This window comes from Tamandua tetradactyla, chromosome 4 (assembly GCF_023851605.1).
Source record: "Tamandua tetradactyla isolate mTamTet1 chromosome 4, mTamTet1.pri, whole genome shotgun sequence".
Classification (NCBI taxonomy): Eukaryota; Metazoa; Chordata; class Mammalia; order Pilosa; family Myrmecophagidae; genus Tamandua; species Tamandua tetradactyla.
Genome location: NC_135330.1, coordinates 109,043,999 through 109,067,733, shown reverse-complemented (window position 1 = coordinate 109,067,733; position 23,735 = coordinate 109,043,999). Strand labels below are relative to the sequence as shown.

General features: G+C 35.0%; 1 protein-coding gene across 6 annotated transcripts in view; it reads left to right on the top strand.

Annotated features, from left to right (window-relative positions):
• Positions 1-23,735, top strand: part of FNDC3A (fibronectin type III domain containing 3A) — a 254,767-nt gene that overhangs the window by 165,477 nt on the left and 65,555 nt on the right. For 5 of the 6 annotated variants that reach the window (XM_077158213.1, XM_077158215.1, XM_077158211.1 and 2 more), the window contains exon 4: positions 19,681-19,757. In XM_077158213.1, the coding sequence (XP_077014328.1) occupies positions 19,681-19,757 (77 nt within the window). Of the gene's footprint in view, positions 1-17,401; positions 17,533-19,680; positions 19,758-23,735 lie in introns of those variants that run through there. The other variant, XM_077158216.1, reaches the window with a different exon arrangement.

Genomic DNA, 23,735 nt, shown 5'->3' with positions numbered 1-23,735 from the left:
CAAGAAGAAGGTATTTTGAAATCTTACATATGGTTATGCATAATAAGCCTTCATCAGAAATGCTACATTAAAATATTAAAGTCCAAAGATTGTGACAGTGGAAAGTAGACGCGGAGATAGCAGTTAACAAACAACACCGTACATTCTGAGGCCACTGAGCCTATTGTGTAGCGCTTCAGATCTCAATCTAAATATTACTTCTCAATCATGAAGTGTTACAGAAAATGCTAATTAAATAGTAACATATTCTCCAAAAGGCTTATCTAGAGAGCCTGGTTATAGAGGCCATATTCCAGAGAGTCCATATTTCTGGAGAACCTTAAGACATATTTTTTAAAGTCCAAACCTTAAACTTTAAGAGTTGTGAGGAAAACTTAAAAAGGTAGAATCTCTAATGTGGGAAATCTAGAATTAAAATTTTAAATGTTCAGCTATTGTGTAAAAAGAGCCCCACACAACCCACTTCAACATTGGGAGTACTCACTTAATGTGCATGTCTGGTGACTGGTCTGCCCTGTCATTTTTGCTTTTTTTTTTTTTTTTTCAGGCACTGTAGCCTTAATGTTTGATCCTGTCAGGATTTGCGTCATTGATCCATATCACTGCCTATGTGATGTCAATGTGTGGGTGTTTAGTTATTGAGACATAGTTAACTTAATGTGCTGCAGTAAATTCCGAGCACTATTTCCTACTACAATAACAAAGAATGATGCATCATTGTACAATTAGACTGCTACTAAAAATAGTAATGTTCACAACCTGCTGCCTCCATGCACATTAATATCACAGCCTCTGCAGCTTTCTAAGCAAGAGCACTAAAAATACATTCTTGCTTAGAAACAGGTACTTGATAAACACAGCTCCTACTTCAAGTTTTCCATCTCTGTGCAGTTCAGTTCAGTGCTAAAGGTAGGTTCCGACCATAATATGATAGCCATTCTTCAAACTTATTCCCATTACTGTATTTATATGAAATATCTATATGCTAAACAAATTTAATTATCGAATTTTCACGAATCTATACACAGAGAAATAAAATTATCCATAATTCTGAACCATATTTAAGCTCCTAATTTAAGCAATTTATTTTGTTCAGTCTTCCAAGAAAAGAAAGTCCTAAGCAGTAAATGATGACTTTGATCTTTTCTCTTTTTTTCTGTAGCTTCCTGCCTCTTTATGGTCACCAATTTGTTAAATTCTTGGTCTCTAGACCTGTGCTAATTAGTTGTCTTGTATGAATAAATGTTGTCCAGTGTTTTGCAGCCTTAATAAATAAAGCATCTTCTATTAATAGGGTGACCTTATATCCCAATTTGTCTAACACAGTCTTGGTTTATGCCTCTCATCTTGGTATCTAACCGATTTAACATTTGTCCCAGAATTTCATTTAATAGAGTATTCACTTTAACATATGGCTAAATCTTAAAGACAATCAGAATAAGCCATTTCTCCTTTCTGGACCCTCGTTTTAGAAGCATAGATAGCAGTCAAGGTATTTTAGCAATAAAATATAGTGTGCTTAGAAATAAAGGACCATGAACAGCCTAACTCCTTCTGGTCTCCGGGTGGTAGCAGAAGAAGTATTTGATGTTGCTGCTCTTACTGGCTGCTTATCACTAGGCCACTAGTTGGAGAGATCACTGGGAAGGAGGAAAATAACAGGTTAGATGACTGAGAGATATATATGCAGGAAAGAGTTTAAACATTCCTGCCACAGAGTATATAAAAATTATTCTGACTCTTTTACCACTGTAAAATAGTCAGAATTTATTGTATTTATTTCAATATGTATGTATTGTATTGTATTTCAATATGTATTTCAATATGTATGTATGTAATATGTATTGTATTAATTCAATTGTATGTATGTATTTCAATTGTATTTATTGTATGTCATTTATTGTATTGTGCAAATCTACAAATATTTATTTTTGGTAATGCTTTTTTATTTTGTGGTAAACCCCTTCAACGATGAGCTCAAAGGAAAAAGCTTAAATTTGATGAAACATTCAATGAGTTTTGTTTGTGAAAATATTTGAAGGAAGATATTGTAGTTGCTGTGAACATGTTTGGACTGGAAATTTACACATTTCAGTAAGAAAAAATAAAATAAAATTCAGAATAAATTAAAAATAAAATAAAATTCTTCTACTTAGCAAACCAGCACCCAAGAATTAGAGTATTTTCTAATTTGAAATATTATAGTCTTAAAGCATTAGACAAAAAGAATCAAATGACACTATCAAGAGCTTTAACTTTATTAGCCATAAATTATAAAAGTTACAGTTTTATAAAAACATTAAAAAGAAAGCATAGCCTTGATGAAGCCTTAATTTGGACATCCTGGACTCTGACCATGAGCAGATAAATTCCCATTGCTTAAGCTGAACCATTTCCTGGTATTTTCTCGGAACAGCCTAGGAAACTAACAGATTTTGATAGCAGGAGAGTGGGGGGTTGTTATTGCAAATATAAGAAATGTAGAAATGGCTTTGAAATCATATAATGGGTAAAAGTGGAAGAATTGTGAGGTGCTTGAAAGAAAAGGCCTAGATTTCTATGAAAAAACTGTTGGTAGAAATATGGATGCAAATGGTACTTCAGATGATGGCTCAGGAAGAAATGATTTATTTATTATTGGAAACTGGAGGAAAGGTGATCCTTGTTTTTTTTTTTTTTCAACTTTTTTATTATATAGTATAACATATACAAAGCATAGAAATAAAAAAGCAATCTTTTTCATAGCACTCTTCAACAAATAGTTATAGGACAGATCCCAGAGTTTGTCATGGGCTACCATACGATCCTTTCATATTTTTACTTCTAGCTGCTCCAGAATATAGAAGGCTAGAGGGCTTAAATATATTTTTATCATCACAATCGACTTCTTTTTTTTTTTTGTGAAAAATAACATATATACAAAAAAGCTATAAATTTCAAAGCACAGCACCAAAGTTAGTTATCGAACTTATTTCAGAGTTTGCTATGGGTTACAATTCCACAATTTTATATTTTTACTTCTAGCTGCACTAAGATGCTGGAGACTAAAAGAGATATCAACTTAATGATTCAGCATTCATATTCATTTGTTAAATCCTATCTTCTCTGTATAACTCCACCATCACCTTTGATCTTTCCAACTCTCTCTTTAAGGGGTGTTTGGGCTACGGCCATTCTAAATTTTTCATGTTGGAAGGGTCTGTCACCAATATGGGGTAGGGAGATGGAACTATCTGATGTTCTGGAGAGGCTGGGCCCTCTAGGTTTCAGAACTTATTTGGACCAGGGACCCATCTGGAGGTTGTACATTTCTGGAAAGTTACTCTAGTGCATAGAATCTTATAGAATCTTATATATTGTCCTAGTTGTTCTTTAGGATTGGCTGGAAGGGTCATGGTTGGGGTTTGGCAGGTTATGATAGGTAGCATTGTCTAACTGAAGCTTGTGGAAAAGCAACCTCCAGAATATCCTCTTGACTCTCTTCGAACTCTGCCACTGATACCATATTTGTTACACTATTTTTACCCCTTCTGGTCAGGATGGATCCCATGGTGCCAGGGCCAGATTCATCCCTGGGAGTCATTTCCCACATCACCAGGGAGACTTGCACGCCTCTGATCCTTGTTTTAAAGTGGCAGATAACTTGACAAAATTGAGTTCTGATGTCAGATGGAAAGCAGAATTTGAGGGTAGTGAACTTGGGATATTAAGCTGAGGAGATTTCCGAGCTAAGTGTGGAAACTGCAGCCTGATTTCTCCTTGCAGTTTATAGTAAAATCCAAGAGGAAAGGGATAAGCTGAAAACTGAACTCCTGGGCACATAGAAACCAGAAATTGATGGTATGGAAGATTCTGAGCTCCAAAAAGTGAGCCCCCAAAGTATAGTGCTCCATTTGAGGATTTAATTGAACATGATCCAGGTAACCATTTCAGTACAATTCAGGACTGGAAATGCAATTATTCAGAAAGGATCTGAGGACAGTTCTTTTGTCTGATGATTTAGACCCCTGTGTACTACATGCTAAACTGACAAGTTTTTTGCAAGATCTATGAGTAGAATTACTGCTAGCCTGGACTAAAAGGGACACATTGAAGGAAAAATCATTTAAAGGGAGAGCCGTGGAAGCTGAGGTCTTGACTTAGGACATCTTAGACCAAGGGAGCGGGCCTACCCATGTGTATGGAAATATCCACACTTGGAGGGCAGTTGTTCAGCAAGAGTGCTGCCCACCCCAGTATTCTGGTACACCACAGATTGCAGAGAGTCTGGTTACCACCCCAGTGCTTGATGAGAGTGAAACTGTGCCCCAGCATCCAAGAGTCTGGCTGCCATCCCTATGCTTTGAAGAGTTTGGAGACTTCTCCCCAGTGTTTAGAGAGAACATGGCCACTCTAAAGCACTTGGAAGGGTTAGGGCTACCGCTTCATCAACATGGGGAACAAAACGTTGTTCCATGTGTGATTCTCAGATCTTGGAATCTAATAGAATATGCCCTAAAGGGTTTTGGAATTTTTTGAGACCCGTGACCCCTGTTTTCCTTCTAGTTTCTCTCTGTGTGAATGGGAATGTTTACCCATCCTGTCCCTCCTTTGTATATTGGAATTAGATGACTTGTTCTCTAGGTTTCATAGGTTCACAGGCAAGGGGAGTTCTGCTCCAGGACAGACCACATCCATATCCCATTTTGATGAGACTTTGTACTAAGCATTGTTTCTGAGATGACTTAAGACTTTTGGAATGTTGTGATGGAATGAATATATTTTTGATATAGAAAGAATATGTCTTTGTGGGGTCCAGAGAGTGGTGTGTGGTGGTTTGAACTGTATGTACCCCAGAAAAATATGTTTTTAAATCTAATCCATGCCTATGGGAAAAGCCTAGGAAACAGAGTTACCATGTGATCTATTCCCTTAAATTTCTTTCACCTTCTCTGCCAAACAGAAATAACCAGGGAGGCACAAACAGTTCAAGTTAGTGTAGAAATTATGAATTAGTGGATCAATGTTAAGATATCCACAAAGCTATTTGGGGAAAAACATAAAGTTGAATCTTTCCCTACTACCTTTTACTAAAAAATATTCCAAATGAATTAAAGATTTAAATGTAAATAAATAGTTTGAAAATACAGATAAATAGTGTTTTTAGATTTGGGCATAGATAAAGCCTTTTTAAACATGACATCAAAAAGAGAAACCTCGAATGAAAAGATTGATAGATTTGCCTTTTTCTGATAAAAATGCCACAGACACAAGACAAACTAGAAGAAATACTTGTAATATTTATGACAAAATTTTACTATCCCAATTGTAAAGTAGTATAGATGTTATAATCAGATTGGGTGAAAAAACATTCATTTGTCCCAAATCATAACATAGTCTTCTCATTTTCCTGTCAGCAAATACAAAGGCACTCTCATGCACTCTTGATGGAAATTTATATTAGATTATTTCTAGAGGGCAGTTTTGCAATATGAAGTGGAATTTTATAGGTACATGCCCAGTACACATCTAAGAATTTACCCTAACGAGGTCATTGCTTAAGTGTGCAAAGATATATAGAACATTTCTTACAGTTAAACAGGTTTTTAATGATTGGAAACAATGCAGATGACCTTCAGTAGGAGAATAGGTATATTATTTTGCAGTGATACAGTAGAATTTTAGGCAGTTATTAAAAATAAGGATTTGGTTTTTTATTTTCTGCCATAGGAAAATGTTTATGACATATTGAGTAATATTGTATATAACAGTATAACCCCTATTTTGAAAAATTTCATGCATGTGCCCTCATGCATACATGCACACACATGCACACACACACAAACCCCAAAATGTCAGGGATGTTATTAACCGAAATATTCACAGTAATTTATTTTTGAGTGGTAGAATTTTGGGTTATTAGGGTTATTATTTTCTACTTACAGTTATTTGTATTCCAGGCTTTTAAAATTAGTTGATTTATTTTTTAACATTTTTTATTTGAAGTATAACATACATACAAAAAAAACCCCAATAAATTTGCAAGTAGTACATTTAAACAAGTAGTTATAGGACAGATTTTAAAGTCTGGTATGGGTTATAGTTCCACGATTTTTTGTTTTTCTCATCTAGCTGCTGTAAGATACTGGAGATCAAAAGAAATATAATGATTCAGCAGTCATACTCATTTGTTAAATCCTATCTTCTCTGTTGTACTACTTCTCTTTTTTTTCTGTTTTTTGAAAAATAACATATATTTTAAAAAGCAATAAATTTCAAAGTACATTGCAACAGTTAGTTGTAGAACAGATTTCAGAGTTTGGTATGGGTTACGGTTCCACAATTTTAGGTTTTTACTTCTAGCTGCTCTCAGGTAATGGAGACTAAAATAAATAACAATTTAATAATTCATAACTCTACTCATTTATTAAACCCTACCATCTCTGTATAACTCCACCATCACCTTTAATCTTTCTCCCACTTTTTAGGGGTATCTGGGCTGTGCCCATTCTAACTTTTTCATGTTGGAAGGGGCTGTTGATAATATGTATTCCAGGCTTTTTAAAACATTATTTTTAGAAGGAATTACATTATAAATTCAATTTTTATTAACTTGTTTTCAGTGCACGAAAGAGAGCAGCATTTCTCTCTTATCCTTAATTTGTAGATAGATTCAAACCTATTCTATACATACTCTGTTCGAGTAAACAGTGGACTTGGCCTCCTACTCTGACATTTGCTAAGCATTATCAGTAGAAAAGAGGAAGAGATGAAATCCTAATACAAGTGGAACTTTGTTATACATGGTGGGTGGTGGGAAGAAGGAAAATCAGTAGAGACTGTACTGAATTTTACCAAATAGCCTACTAAAAATGTCTCACTGTCTTATTAAAACTCAAGTTTAACATATCCCTATGGTTCATTAGATTGCTGATGGTTCTGGAACACCATGATCCAAATTTATTTAGTTCACTTCTCAATCTTTGAAAGTCCCAGACTACTCTCTAATTATATCCTGATAACCTTTCCTTGTTTGAGTTAAAGCCTCCATGGGCTTAGCATATTTGGATACTTTATAGTAGTTCCTTGACTTAAAGGACTCTAATGCTTATGAACTTATCATTTATATAGATATATCCGGACTTATCCAGGAAAAATAAAACTCTCATCTCATTTTTAAGAAATAATTTGAGGTGAAATCCACAAAATATAAAATTAGCCATTTTAAAGTGAATAATTCCATGACATTTACTACATTCACAAACTTGTGTGACCATCACCGCTGTCTATTTTCAGAATTTTTTATCACTCAAAAGAAATTCTGTGCCCATTCAACAGCCACTCACTGTTTCCCCTCCTCTCCAGCTCTATGAACCACCAATCTAATTTCTGTCTCTATAGATTTGCCTGTTTTGGATATTTCATTTAAGTGAATATGTGTCTTTTGTGTCTGTCTTCTTTCACTTCAGGGTTCTTCCATGTTATCACATACCAGCACTTCACTTCTTTTAACAGCTGAATAGTTGTCTGTTGTATGGATATCCACTTTTTATTTATCCATTCATCTGTGGATGGACACTTGGGATAATTTCTACCGTTTGGCTATTGTGAATAATGCTACGATGAACACTGATATGCAAGTATCTGTCCAAATCCCTGCTTTCAACTTGTTTGGTATATACCTAGGAGTAGAATTGCCAAGTTATTTGGTAATTCTGTGTTTAACTGAGGAACCACCTAACTGTTTTCCACAGTGGCTGCACCATTTTACATTCCCACCCACAGCCTACATCCTCTTCAACACTTACTATTTTCAGTTTTTAATAATAGCCATCCTAGTGAAATGGTATATCATTATAGCTTTAATTTGCATTTCTCTAAAGGCTAATAATGTTAAGCATGCTTTCATATATTCACTGGTCATTTGAATATCTTCTTCAAAGAAATGTCTATTCAGTTCTTGGCCCATTTTTAAATTGGGTTGTTTGTCCTTTTGTTGTTAAGTTGTAGGAGTTCTTTATATATGCTGTATGTCAAGCCTTTATCAGATACATGGTTTTCAATTTTTTTCTCACATTCTGTATGTTCTTTTCCGTTTCTTGCTAATGTCCTTTGATGCACAAAAGTGTTTAATTTTGATGAGCTTCATTTTATGTATTTCTTTTGCTGCTTTGCTTTAGGTTTAAAATCTTAAAATCAATTGCCTGTTACAAGTTCCTGAAGAAAATTCTGTATGTTTTCTGTTAAGATTTTTCTACTACAGCACTTATATTGATCCACTTTGAATTAATTTTTTATATGGTGAGGAGGATGGGATGACATTCTTTCAAACATTTTAACACATTAACATTCCTGAATGATTTTCAGGTAGGGTTGTCAATGCAAACACAAACACTATACTTAAACCAAACAGAATAATTGTTTGTAAGCATTATTGTGTAACAGGCATTGTTTTAATTGCTTTACAAATATTAACTCACTTAATCTGCATAATATAAAGCCTATAAAATGAAATAACTATCATTCCCATTTTCTAAGTTATTTCACTAAGATACAGAGAGGTAATAACTAGCTATGTCATATAGCTAATGATCACCACATACCAGTAGGTTAGAACTATGTATGCAAGAAAAACATATCTTAATCCATAACTGTGGGTATGAACTAATTCACTGTAAATAGGACCTTTTGATGAGGTTACTTCAGTTAAGGTGCAACCATTTGAATCAGGATGGGTGTTAATCCTATTACTGGAGTCCTTTATAAGCAGAATGAAATTTAGTCACAGAAAATCATGGAAGAAGCAAGGAGTTAGTGGAACCCACATACATTAGAAAGGGTCACTCTGAGCATTGCCATGTGACAGAAAAAGCAAGGATCAAGGATCACTAGCAGCCAGCCCTAGAACACCATAGTTTCGTGGCAGGAAGCATCATGTTGATGATTTTGTACTTCTCCAGGCCTCAAAAGGATGAGCCAGTAAATTCTAGGTGATTAAGCTGACTCACTGCATGGCATTTGTTTTAGGAGCCATGAAATTAAAATTGCTAGAAAGCCATGATTACAATTTAGATGATCTAGCTCTGACAACCATGTTTTTAACCACTACATTATCCTGCTGAGGTTGTTTAGGATATAAAACTCTGTATACATTATGACAAGATGCTGACACAATAATACCAAAATTCATTTGAATATATTTTGATACAAGTGGGAAAAAGTTGTGATTCATGCAGTATTGAAAAGGATAGGCCAGTTTTTTATCCTCTTAAATGGCACCACCCAGTGGTAACATCATATATTAACTTTTAATTTACTTGGCTTGCCAGCTTTTAAATGACATGATTTTTTTGAGGGGAGGGGATTTGTATTATTCAAAATTAGTATAAAATAAATTTTTATTATTATGTTTATATAACACTATTTCAAATTTGCAAAATTCAAATTTACATAAAATGCAGCCATCTATATATAAATAGGTAAGGTATAATGAAGCATGACTGCTATTATTAAAGACTATATCAGGATTTAAGAAGGGAGTGGTCAGTTGAACCTGAAAAGGCTAAAAAGTCTTCAAAGAGAAGTGGAAGATACATTTCTAAGGAATGTGTAAATGCTTGCCAGGTTGGTACACATTGAGGAAGGGCTTTCCAAGTAGAGGTAAACTTCATGTTCCAGGAACTGCAAATATTTTAGTATTCTGGAATGAGGGGTGAAATAGAGGAGAAGATGTGGTATCCCACCAGAGCTAAAACTGGAGAAGCTGATAGGAACCAGATTTATGGTGAGCACAGTAGACCATGCTAACAAAACTTGGACTTTATCTCGTAAGTAATAAAGAATTATTTATGGGTTTACAAGGGAATAAAGCAAGGAGATTTGGTTTTTAGATGATATTAGCATTAGTGTGAAAGATGTATTGATTGCTGGGTCCAAGGGTAATTAGACAATTAGGGAATTAATCGAATAGTTCTACAAAGATATCAACGACTAAGCAATAGTGGTAGAAAAGAAGAAAATATGGATTTGAGAGATATTGGGAGAATAAAACTGACCAGACTGCTAACTGGCTGATGTAGGAGATGAGAGCAAAAATAGAGTCTAGGATGACTCTCAAGTTTCTACATTGGCAGAACCATATATTTGTCATGGGAAATACAGGAGAGGGTGCTGAATATTGAAGGAAAAATTACTCTGTTTCTTGTGGATTGAGTAGTAAAGGCCTGTAGCTCCAGAGAATGCTCTGGATGAGACAGAATTTTGAGCTTTTACGAGAGTAATAAGGGGAGAATTTGGGAGATAAGGTAGAGCAAGCAAGAGAGGCAAAGAGCCCACCTCCAGGAAAACCAGCATTTAAAGAAAGAAGATAAGAAGTCTTGAAGGAAACTGAAAAGATATGATCAGGGGTAGAGCGGTAACCAGAAGAGACTAATATTGCAGAAGCTAAGGAAGAATAATTAGAAAGTTATCAGGAATATTAGTTGGATTTGGCAAATAAGAATGATCTTACTAACTTTTGTCTGAACAGTCTGGTAGAGTAGCCTGGAAAAAGCTGATTGCAGTGGGTGACATGTGATTTTGAAGATTCGCATATTCAGCCATGTGGTAAGCTGTATGCTCTGGGGAACCTTCCTCCTATAAAACAGGATCCTCCATAAAACAATTTAAATTGTATTGCTGCACCCACAAGAAGTAAGAAAAATATCCTAGGGTAGTGAAGGAGCAGGAAACAATTGTTGGAACATTTGTCATCCATTTGGATTAAAATGAAATTAGATCCTTTCTTTGTACCCAAAAATTAATTCTTAAAGGCTCAAAGACTTAAATGTGAAAGAGTAAAATTAAAAATAATAATAAAGGAGATGATCTTTATTTATGACTGTGGAGTAGTCATAAATACACACACACGTGCAAAATGCTAAATATCAAAAGATTGGTAAGTTTGATTCCACTACAATTAAGAACCTCTATATAGTATAAACACTGTAAAATAGATTAAAAGACAAGTCACAGTGGTGAAGAGGATATTTGCACCAATTTAAGCTTAAGAAAGTAGTATACAGAATATACAAAGAACTCTTACTGATCTATAAGAAAAAGACAACCCAATGGAAAAATGGGTGAAAAGCATGAATTCCAGAATTGTAAAATCAACTGACTACATGAAATCTCCATTTAGATGCCTAGCAGACATTGCAAATGAAGTATATCCAAATCTGAACACTTCATCTTCCCAAGTCTGCTCCATTCACTGCGTTCCCCCTCTCAGATAAAGATAACTTCATCCTTCCAGTTGCTCAAGCCCAAAAGTTTTGGAGTCCTCGTTGATGCTTCCCTTTACTCATACTACACATCCAATCTATCAGAAAATCCTGTTGACTACCTTCAGAATATATCCAGAACTAAAGCACTTCTCATCATTTCCCTTGCTATAGCTCTACCTGGTATAAGTCACTCACCTTCTAACTAGTCTCCCCATTTGAACCTACTGCCCCCCTGTAGTGTAACCAGCAGGATATTTTTAAAAAACATCTTTTTATTGAGGTATTATACTGTATTAGTTTCCCGGCTGCTAAAACAAATACCATACAATGGGTTGGTTTAAACAACAGGAATTAATTGGCTCACAGTTTTGAGGCTAGGAGAAGTCCAAAATTGAGGTATCAGCAAAGTGATACCTTCTCCCTGGAGACTTTGATGTTCTGGGGCTTTTCTGTCACATATCAGCATACATAGTAATGTCTTCTCCTTTCTCTTCCACTTTCCGTTGATTTCCTGTTTCTGATTCCTCCCTGTGGCTTCTCTTCCAGTGTCCAATTTCCTTTGCTTATTGGATTAAGGCCCACCCTCACTAAGTTTGGGCACACCTTAACTAATAGCATCTTCAAAGGTCCTATTTAAAAATGGGTTTACACCCACAAGACCAGGGACTGGGACCTGAACATGGCTGTTTTGGGGATACAATTCAATCCCCCACAAACGTATATATAGAAAAGTAAATATATGTGTAGCTTAATGATTTTCACAAACTGAACACATCCATGTATCCAGTGCTCCCATCAAGAACCAGAATAAAGAATAACTTTTGTATTCCCTTCAACTCCTTTACATTCATTCCCAAGGATGGTCACCATCCAGACTTTCTACAACACAGTTTTGCCTGTTTTTATACTTCACAGAACTGGATTGCACAGTATGTTCTCTTTTGTGTGGCTTCTTTTGTTCAGCAGTATGTTGGTGAGATTCTTTGTTGCTTGCGATTGTAACTCATTCATTCTTACTGCTGTATATTCTATTATGTAAATACACTTCAGTTTATTCATTTATTCAGCTGTTATGGACACCTGAAGAGTTTCCACATTAGGATTATTACAGATAGTGCTGCTATGAACATTCTAATGCATATCCTTTGGTGAATATATGTAAGCATTTCCAATGCCCAAATACTTAGGAGTGGCATTATTAGATCTTAGGGTGCGCAAACGCTCAACTTCAGTGGATGTTGCTAGTTTTCCATAGTGGCTGTGCCACATTTACACAAGCAATATATAGGAGTAAGCAGAATCCCATGCTCTCCTTGCTCAGAATCCAGCAATGGCTCCTCATTTCACTCAAAGCAGAACTAAAGTTGTTAGGGTTAGCAACAACACCAGAGAAGAGAATTCATTTCCACCAGTTACTCTGACCTCACTCTTGCTGCTTTGGCTACACTGGCATCCTTGCTTTGTCTTAAACATAACAAGCTTGTTCTTACCTTAGGGCTTTGCACTGGTTGCTCATTCCGTGAAGAATGCTTTTCCCCCAGATATCCATATAGCTCATTTCCATGCTTTTTTCAAGTCTTTGTTCACATGTCAGCACATTGAAGCCTTCATTGATCTCCGTATTTAGAAATGCAGTTCTCAGTCTCTCCTTCCTACCAGTCCACCTTAGTACTCACATCCTTTTAACTTGCTCAGTTTTCTTTTTGTCATAGCATCACCTTCAAACACACAATATGATTTACTTATTTATCATGGTATTGTTTATTTTCCTCCCGCAATGTGAAGTTTGCAGGATCAAGGCTATTTGTTCATTTTTGCTCACTGATATATCCTAAGTAACTAGAACAGTATCAGCACTTTGTAGATAGTCAATACATGTTTGTTGAGTGAGTGGTAAGAGAATAAAAAAAAACCCAAAAGTTTTTTTGGTAACCCAAAAGTCACTATGTTAGATTGAAGTATGTACTCCTACATAGACACATTCTTAATCCACATTCCTATGGGTGTGAACCTATTGTAAACCCATTGTTAGTTAAAAGCATGGCCCAACTGAATGAGGTTGGGTCTTAACCCATATTACTGGAGGCCTTCTAAAGACAAGAAACTGGATGCCAGATATAAGAAAAAGCCACAGGGAGAAGCCAGAAATCAACGGAAACCAGAAGAACAGACAAAAGGAGAAGACATCACCATGTGACAGGAGGCAGAGATACAAGCCAAGGAAGCCAAAAATTGTCAGCAGTCAACATGAAAAAGCTAGTCTCAGGGAGAAAGCAATATCTTGGTTTTGGACAACTTCGAGCCTCAAAACCAAAACCCATGAGTTCCTGTTGTTAAGCAAAAACCAATTTGTAGTATTTGTGGTAGGAGCTCTGGCAAATTAAGACAGTTAGTGACAGAATAAACAATTTATAATATAGTTACACGAAGGAATAAATATAAGTGAGGAAACCACAGCTATGTGAAACTATATGGGTGAATTGTAGAAATACATTACATAAAAAGCAAGTAAAGAGAAGGAGGAATATAACAGAGAAGATAGGATTTGACAAATGAGTATGACTGCTGAATCATTATAATGATATTTCTGTTGGTCTCCAGTGTCTTGAAGCAGCTAGAAGAAAAAACAAAAAATCGTGGAACTGTAACCTGTAGCCAACTTCAAAATCTGTTCTATAACTGCTTGTTAAATGTATCTGGAAATTTATTGCTTTTCTGTATATATGTTATACTTCAAAATTAAAAACAGTTAAAAAGAATCAAGTACAGAAGACTATATAGTATATAATTTTTTAGAGAAACGTGAATTTTTCAATAAGCTTTTTTAAAAAGAATGAGAATAATAAATTCAAAATTCAGGATGGCAGAGATATAAGTGGCAAAGGATGGGAAAGGAGCGAACATGAATGCAGCAGTTTGATATGGTCTATATTTTAATTGAAGGCACTTACTTTAATATGTTTAATGGCTTGTGATTTTCCTTTCTGTGTATCAAATACTGCATAATAAATTTGTATTAAAATATAAAAGTGAATGGAAGGTCAGGAAATAGACTCTGAATGTTAGCTTATTTTGAGAAATTAATTGAAAAATTACTAATTAGATGGTGTCAAAAGGCAGAGGAGAGGTGTTATGTTTGTTGGAGAGATGGGTAGTGTGTGTGTGTGTATGTTTGTGTGTGGTTATATCATGTATGTAGGCTTTCCAGAAGAAATAGTTTAGAAAGGCTGAGTAGAGGGAGAGATTAAAAATGTACAAGAAGAAAATGACCAATAGAGCAGAGTCCCAGTGAAGGAGGAAAGGGAGATCAGATCGAGAATAGAAAAAGAGAAAGCCCTGATCTGATGAAAGAAAACTGCTTCTTCTGAATGTGAAGGAAGGGTGAGATGTTTGTAAATGATATTGAAAAGTTCGATTTCATACTGAGAGATGTGGTTGAAGTCAGGTTGACCTTTAAAGAGTAGCAAGAATCTCTAATAATCACTGTAAAAACAACAGGATAGTTATTGATGAGGGACAGATTCCTGAAAGGATTCCTGAGCAATGCTAAAGGCCAAGTTAAAAGTGGAGATACTAAATTTATAAGGATAACCAGAGTACCATTGATTTTTACATTTCAGGCCTAAAAGAAAAAAAGGTAATTATCTGGATTGGTTTAAGGTGGGGATTTTCAGGAGAAAAGACGCAAAAGGAAGGCACTGATGGATAAGGAAATGAGGCTGTTTTGGATCAGGAGAAAAAGGTGATCATTATGAGAGAGAAGAACAAATCTAGTAGAAGAAAGACAGTTGGAGAAATGAGAGAGTTGTAGCCAGAGACTGAAACGTGAAATTTTTAAGATTTCAGAAATGAAATAGTGGAGTTCTAAGTGACGGTTTCCAGGATGTGTCTGTGAATATGGGTTGCTAAAAATAGAATGCCAAAGAAGAGTTCAAGAAAATTTGGGGTTGGGTTTTGAACCTTGATGTCATTGTGCTGATAGGCAAGGTAAAAGAAAAATCTGTGAGCACAGCACCACAGTTCTTAGTAAATTAGGACTGCATGTGACAGCAGTGAGAAAGGGTAGAGGATGATAATCCTATATAGCACGACTTCAAAGGAAAAGAAACTTTCAAGCTTGAAACAGGAATATAATAATACTATTGGGAACCAATCTTTGGGTTTCTGGAGACCATCAATACTGCCTCAGGAGAGGATGGGAAGTCTCTGCTCATCGGGGCTGCTGGAAAAGTGTCCTGTGGAAGAGCCAGGTTTCATTTAAGGGAAGCACGAAAACATATTCTGTGGGAAAAAAAGAGGAAATAGAGGGATTTATTTATAATGAAAAAAGGTTCTAGTGAGCAAAATGGAAAGGACTGGGAAAGTCATCATTTAAAGAAAGTTGGGAAATATGAACATAATAGTGCAAAGATCTAGAGATAAAATGAAGTAAGCTGTTGGGTATTGCTTTTTGTTTAAAGGTTGATGATCAGAGGTATGGTTGGATTTACTGGATGGCTGAGTAACATTTACTAGCAGATTGTGTTGAGACCAGGATAGTTCTTTGGTCTTAAGTCTTTTTCTTTAGGACAGCCCTGCCTTTTAGTTAAACACTTAAAAGTTAACAGTTACCATGTCCCATTTGTAAGAATGGTCCGTTAGTATCTTCAGTCCTCTGGGATCTTCACATCCTCTGGGATGTCTGGCATGAATTTATTGAGACCTACTGTTGTAGCTTATCCCTTGCCAGTTCATTTCCACCCTTTTGGGAGACAGTGCCCTTGAACATTGTTTATATATATTCTTTAATACAGCCTTACTATACAATCCTGACTTTGCCTTTTACTGTATTCCCTTGACAAGTTACTTAACTGCTTTGTACTTCATTTTCATTACATATAAATGGTCCCTTCTTCAGTGTTATTGTGAGGATTGAGATAACATGTAAAAACACTCCGAATGGTGCCTAGTACATAGTAAACACTATATAACTCTCTTTTTCATTTTTTGCATGGGCAGGCACCAGGAATCGAACCCGGGTCTCTGGCGTGGCAGGTTCTGCCTGCTGAGCCACCATGGCCCGCCCATAACTGTCTTCTTAAAAAACACTGAGTGATAATATATTTACTTATAATAATAGCTATTATTTATTGATTGCTCTCAGCCAGTGTACTCAGTGCTTTAATTTGATTCTCATAATAGTGCTATGAGGTTGATTATTTGATCCTTTTTATAGAAGGAAACTGAGACTCAAAAGTAAACTGTCTTGTTAGTAAATATTAAAGTAGTTATTAAAACTTACATCTTCTGAGTTACCAAGTCCATTTCTATTCCATCATAAAACTTGTTACAAATCATTACCATTATCCGTATATTGTCAGTTATTAATAAATTTCCTCTGAATTTACATAGCACTAAAGCAATGAAAAAAACCTCTAAAAGTTCTTCTTCTCCTCTTCCTCTCCTTATATTGTTATTGAAACTCATCTTTGGTCTCTTCCTATTTTCTACTTTTGCTTAAGTAGAAATCTCTGAACTTCGGGAAGGTGTCCATACTCACCTGCTTGTCCTGCCTTTTCCTTTTTGCCGCCTGAACTAGATCTCATGGACGTGAGTGAGAATGCCATCTATCATGCATTTGTATTAGCGTCCAGGTTAAATCTAGAGGAAAAAAAAAAAGTAAGCCCGGCAATTAAAGTAGTAGTCTTTATTGATTTGAGAGGCATACGCCTTGATCAAGCTTGTATGCTAGTCAGTTTTTTGTACGTTGTGGGCATTCCTTCAGGATTGTGTATGGAGAGTGAATCACGTAAAATATTGATATTTCAATCCTAGTCTTTTAAATGAATAAATATTATATTTATCCCAAACGGTTAAAATTAAAAAGGCGGGCTCAATAAATAAAATATCAATAAGAAGATAGTGTTCGGGGTGTTACCGGAAGAAAGTGAATACAAGGAGAATCATTTTAAATCAAATATATATTTTTAGCACATATATTTTGTTGAGCTTTTAAATTGGTTCATGAGGAAGTCTGAGAGATGGTCAAATTCAGGGCAGTGACAGTAGAAAACATTTTCTCTCTCAGAAACGCTGCAGCCCAGAACGTTTCCCTGCTTTCTCCGCTTTCCTCGGGTCTCCGCAGGTCATGTGATCCTATCACGTGACTCGGTCAAAGGATCTTTTCCTCTTACAGCGTTGCAAAAAAAAACCCGAAACCATTCTCCAATTAAAGCTGTTAACGTGTACTAGGCTGTTTCCTTGTTGGATTTTCGTGTTCTCTGCTGCTGCTCTAAAAACAAAATGAGTGGTAAGATTTGCTGACTGTTTTGAACGTTCTGCTTTTATTTTGAAACATAGAAAGCATTGTGTTAATCTAAAATCATGTTGTGTGTGTTTTTTTAAAATAGAATCCATGCCAAATATAATTGCTGCAAAAATATTTTAAGTTTTTTGCCATTTAGTTTTCAAAAGGTTAGACTTTATTTAGAGTTGGGCTATATTTATATTACGCAGACTATACCTTTGCAGCACCTTTGTTTTACTAGGTTTTTCTTTTTAAACTAAATTCTGAAAATTGGCATCAGAATATTTGGAAGCCATTGTGAAAGCTTGCTTAGAAAACATACGTTGTACTTCATCAGCCCTGTTGCATTTTAAGAATTTAAACTCTTGGACAAATTCATAGTTTTATTTCTAAAAATCCGTTTAAATGTGAATATATGCTTATAAAGGAAGAAAGACAGTTTTTACTTATGAAATATATTCCAAGTTATTGATGGCACTTTTTAAGGAATTGGGGTGGGGGTCTTCTAAATTTCTCCTCTGGATAATTGGTGGATTGTTTTCTCTTCTGCAGGATGTTGTTTTGAATTAGAAAGTATGCCCACAAAAATAGTCAGTAGCTTTATGATTTTGGATAGATTTTGCTCAAACAAGTAGATTATTATGGGGACAAAGATACTCTTTGCCAGGTAATGCATTTAATGGTACAGTCTGTAACTGATGTGGCTTATTCCTTGTAACACAGTCCCCCCACTCAACTGCCTGTGAATTTGTTAGAGCTAGTTGTTAATCTTTCAGTACTTCCTAAATTGAAAAGTATTGTTAGAACTAAGGAAATAATCATACATTTGCATTATTAAATATACAAAGCTTTTCCACTTCCCTGAACCCATGAAAAGCAACAAAAAGGGTGCTGTAAACGCTTTAGTTCTAAACATCAATACTTGATTTTACTTTATTTATACTGAAGGGATTTTATGTCTTTGGTGTTGAATGTTACTTTATATCAAAATTTAGATGTTAAATATGACTAATTAATTGTCTTTAAAAATCTAAATGTACCATTTCTGCTTTAGCATATGAAATTTTGTTTGCAAGAGTGAAATCATTACTTTGCAGGGAAGTGAGTTAATCATTATTATTCCTGGATTATAGCTAGTAATATATTTACTGTTGGTTTATCTTAGATTAGGTTTGTTTTGTTGGTTTTTTCAGTAGTACACTTAAGTACAACTAAAGGATAAAGTAGAACAATAGAACTTTGTTCCACTAAATTATAAACTATTTTAGTGGCTGTCAGAAGAGAATATGATTAGAATTATAACTGCATAGTATTTATGTGTTGCTAGTTCTAGAAAAAGAGCAACTCAAAGCAGTTACATAGTTTTGCATTTTTAAACGTAATCAGCAATAATTTTTTAAATTTACTTACTCTAGCTAAAAAAAAAAAAAACAACCTGCCCTAATGACTTGATGTGAGGATTTAATTTGACAATATGTAAAGGAACCCACAGTCCCTGGCACTTACAGTTGAAGCTTAATAAATGTTTATTTCCTTTGTTAAGCTTACAAATAAAAATTTCAGGGACTTCTTTTTGGTCTTCAACTAAACTTCTTATTCATCAATACTAAGACACCTATTAAGATCAAGAAAGCTAGAGACAATTAAATTACTAATCGAAGTAAGCTAGCATTAGTTTAAAACTGGTCTTATTTTTCTTGAGCCCAGAATATAGAATTCAAAAGGTGTGTGTTTGAATGAAACCTTTTGTACCTTTCATTGATTTTATATTCAGTTTACTTTTCCTCTAGGTCAGTGTTTCTAAGCTTGTAGCATCATGATTATCACCTTGGATGTTTGTAAAGTAAAATATATTGATGACCCCATTGTAAACATACTCAAAAAGAACCTCTAGGAAACCCTGAAAATAGATGTGCTTAAAAAGCTCCTTAGGTGACTGTGATAATCACCAGGCAAGTTTGAAAATTACACCTGTAGGTAAAAGGTAATCCATGCACTGTTTCGTAGCAGGTGAGTAATCTGAATTTGTTTTCATGGTAATACAGTCGCTGTTATCTTGAGTGTTTAGTTTAGATGAACTATTCTAAGTGTAATTCAGATTAGCTTGCTAAGCAATCTTGAATTTATACATCATTTCTGTAACCCATTCAGGTCCTGCTCAGGTTCCAATGATGTCCCCAAATGGTTCTGTACCTCCTATTTATGTACCTCCTGGATATGCCCCACAGGTATGTTTTTATGTTATTTTCTGTTTTATATCTATATAAAAGTGTTAGTAAAGTTATTCTGTTTAACTTTAATTCTAATGCATAGGTACCATTTAAGTGCTTCTAGATTACCAGAGATATGTCCAGTATAGTATATCTTTAGTAAATCTGTTTTAATTATTTTAGTGTATTTGGAAAGAAGGAAAAAAATTAGATTGGTAGCACTCATCATTTGGCCTTGTCTTTGAATTTTGAATTATAAAAGGGAATTCATTATAGAGCTTTATCTCCTTGAAAATGTGAATAATGTAAGTAAAATCTTAAGTTGTAAAGGTACTTACATTAACATATTTTTTAAATTATTCGTGGTATAGAAACAACCCAAGACAGTGCTTTCAACTTAATTCAGACACTGGCACACAGAAACTGCCAGTAATTCTATGGCAAGTTGATGAAGTACAGGAGAATGTAAATGTATACTTGCAACTTTAAGGGCTAAGGTGATCAAAATCACTTCACACCTGTTGGGAAGCTCTGACTTAAAGAATAAAGTATGGCTGATTTACTTGAACAAGCAAACTGAATTAAGCTATAAGATCTATAGGTGTTTGGCTTCTTCCCCTATTGAGATTCTTTGTAGTGTGCACTCATTGCCTCAAGTTCTTTTTAGCCTATTTCTTTTCCTGGCACCTGATTTGCACTTGAAGCTCTCATCAAGCCCTCTTTTAATTCCTCTCTGATTATGCTGGAATATTTATTGTGGCCTGCATTCTTCCCTTACTACCCTTCTAAAACTACTACCTGCTAAGTACCAAATCCAAAAATTTTCTCTCCAACCTAATCCATCCTGCTTGACTTCTGAACATTTGATGCCTTTGATCTGATTTACCCCAGGACTTCCTTAAAATAATGCTATCGTGATTCCTTCTTCTGGCTGCTTCTTTACAGACCTTTCTTCACATAAAGTTCATACCTGGTTCTCTTTCACTCTGGCATAGTTTAGTTCAACAAACATTTATTGAAGGGCACCATGTACTAAGCTCTCTATTTGGTGCTAGTGATATAAGGACAATCAAGACAAATCTCATTTCACTCAGTCATGATCTAGAAGTAACTTTCCTGAACCTTTCCAGGTGCCTCTCCCACAAGCTGACATAGCATCTTAAATATATCCCTCTTTTTAATGTATTTATAACACTGTATAACTAATTTTCTTTTCTGAGAAGATTATGGATTCTTACAGTTTCTGTATTCAATAGTGTTCAGCAAATACTTATTGAGTGCTCACAAATGCCAGGTACTGTTCTAGGTGCTTGGGATATCTCCGTGAACAAAAGAAGCAAAGACCCCTGTCCCTGTGAAATCTACATTCTCGTGGGTAGAAGTGAACAATAAACATAATAAATGAGTAAATTATATAGGTTTTAGATGGTGAATGATACTGAGGAAAAACAGTAAGTAGAGTTGGTTTCATTTTAAACAGTGTGGTCAAATTAGGCTTCATTGAAAAGGTGATATTTGAGCGAAGTCTTGAAGGACCGGTGGGTCAATTAGCCATGCACATATTTGAGGAAAGAGGGTTCTGGGAACAGAAGCAGCCAGTGCAAGTGACCTAAAATGAGAGTGTGCCTGGGCACAGCAAGGAGGCCTGGGTGCCTGGACTGAGTTCTAGTAGAGAATGAGGTCAGAGAGGTAACAGTCCTGTCATCTTTTAGGGACTCCATACATATTTGTAAATCAAATCATTTAAGTTGAAGTCCTGTATCTATAGACCAACAGTCACCAAAATTATCATGGTACTGCTTTTCACTTTTGTGCTTCTAAAGAGCCATTAGTTGGTTCTTGTCCATTGAATGAAGTCTAGATTTCTTAAGCTTAAGGCCTACACAGTTCTGTGCTAGTTTGCCTTTGTAAAACCCTTTTATTGATACTTGGAATTACATGCCATTTTTGCAGCCAGACATGACTTCTCACATGCTGTCTTGGTGTTTTCTTTTCTCCATGGTTTATCAATGTTGTTATCACTACCTGAAATGCTTTCCCCCATCTTAGCCTTTTAAAGTTCTACCATTCTGAAGGCCTAGATCAAGTACTTTGCACCACATCTTGGTAGTGCACTAATATTATAATTGTATGTTTGTATATATATTTTACCTACAGAATTTTGAGTTCATTGAGAATAAGAGTTGCCTTTTCATTATTTTTGTATATTGTGGTAATTGTCATGTCCCATAAGTAATGCTCAAAAAAAGGAATCAACTTTAACAGCAGTTTTACTGAAAGTATTAAGTGAGGTTACTGGGCTGCTGCTATCAGTCTTAACTTAAGATCAATATGATCCCCAAGAAATATATCATTTGCAAGCATATGGGGCAATAAGGAGACAGAAATTAGTTTCATAATTATCGGAGTAATTTAAATACACACTACGCAAGACTATATTCTAGTTTTTTCGTATCACTGTCAAAACCACCCCCACCCCAACACACAATTTCTGATATTAGAAAATACTTAACCATTAAGAGCCAGGTTCTAGGCACAGCTAAGTACTTGATAATTGTCCAGAACTTGACACATAAGCAACAGTTTTTGCAAATCTCTAAGCTGGAAGTTGAGTCAAATATTAAGATACATAATGGCTATGATAAGTGCAGCTGGTATTTAGCTCGGCAGGCATCAAGGAGCACACACACACACACACACACACGTACATGCACACATGCACACTAAACCCACAGATAGCTACCATCTGTAGTCATCATTTAAACTTTTGTGCCCTGATCTCATCTTGTAGCAACAAGTTTATCATTTTCATCCCTTGCTTAATTATGTGTATCTGTTGTTTAAGCCCATTGATCCCAGAAGGGTCAAATGATGTGTTTGCTATTTCATCATGTTTATGATAACTTCGTACAGACTAACCAGATTCAGCAAATTTATATATCCTAAAAAGGTTAGTTACATGCAGGGACTATAAAAATAAAAACCCAGTGTTGTGGCTGCTTAGATCCATCACTGAGGAAATAACTAATACTACTACATACCTAGAAACATATTTGGACAGAAAAATGAAAGGCCTAAAAGGTGACATGGATACTTAGATCATAATTTAAGGTTAAGATCAAGATTTAATGAAAGTACTCAATAGGAGAAACATATGAAGAAAATATGATTTACCCAGGATGTGTTAACATTCAAATTTGTCATTTTCATACCAATTTCATGTCCCTGTTAAGTAGCGAAGCACTTCAAATGTGAACTTATCATCTCATATCTATTTTAACTTCATTTTTGAGAATAACATTAAGTAACTTCAGGAATTGTTGGTTCTCTTTTTCCTGTTTGAAATTTGCAAAGTCCATACCTGCTATTAAAATTGCCTGCTGCATTGTACTCCCCTTCTCTTCTTGATCAAGAGCTTTGTAGTATTGTTAATTTCACAATTTTTGTACTTTATTGCTCTGATACTTTAGCATTCTATTCAACAATAATGGAGATGTGAACTATTTTATTCTGTTGATCTTAAGTTTTGAAGAGAAAGTTCATATTATATAGGTATAAAATTTCTCTGTCAAAAGAAGGGTAAATGGGAAAAATAGACTGAATTTTTCAGTTATACACATAACTTTTATCATTGGATCAGAAATATCGATCATTTTAAAACATCACTTTTTAAAAAGTCCGTTACTAACTGACAATAGAAAATGCTGCCCAATATGATATACAGAGACTAAAGCTAAAATAATATGCAAATAGCAGAATGAAATTACTCCCCATAAACTTAAACATAAAGAAGGAATATTAATTATATTGTGAACAGGACATTGGAAAATATATTTAGTAATAAAGAACACTTTTTTTTAATCACTAAAATTTTTTAAATCCTGGTTGTTGTAGAAAACTTAAAGTATAGAAAAGGGCAAGGAAAATAATTTGCACTGAATGTTACAACCCAGAGGTACTCTCTGTGAATATTTAACATATTTCCTTTAGCTTGTT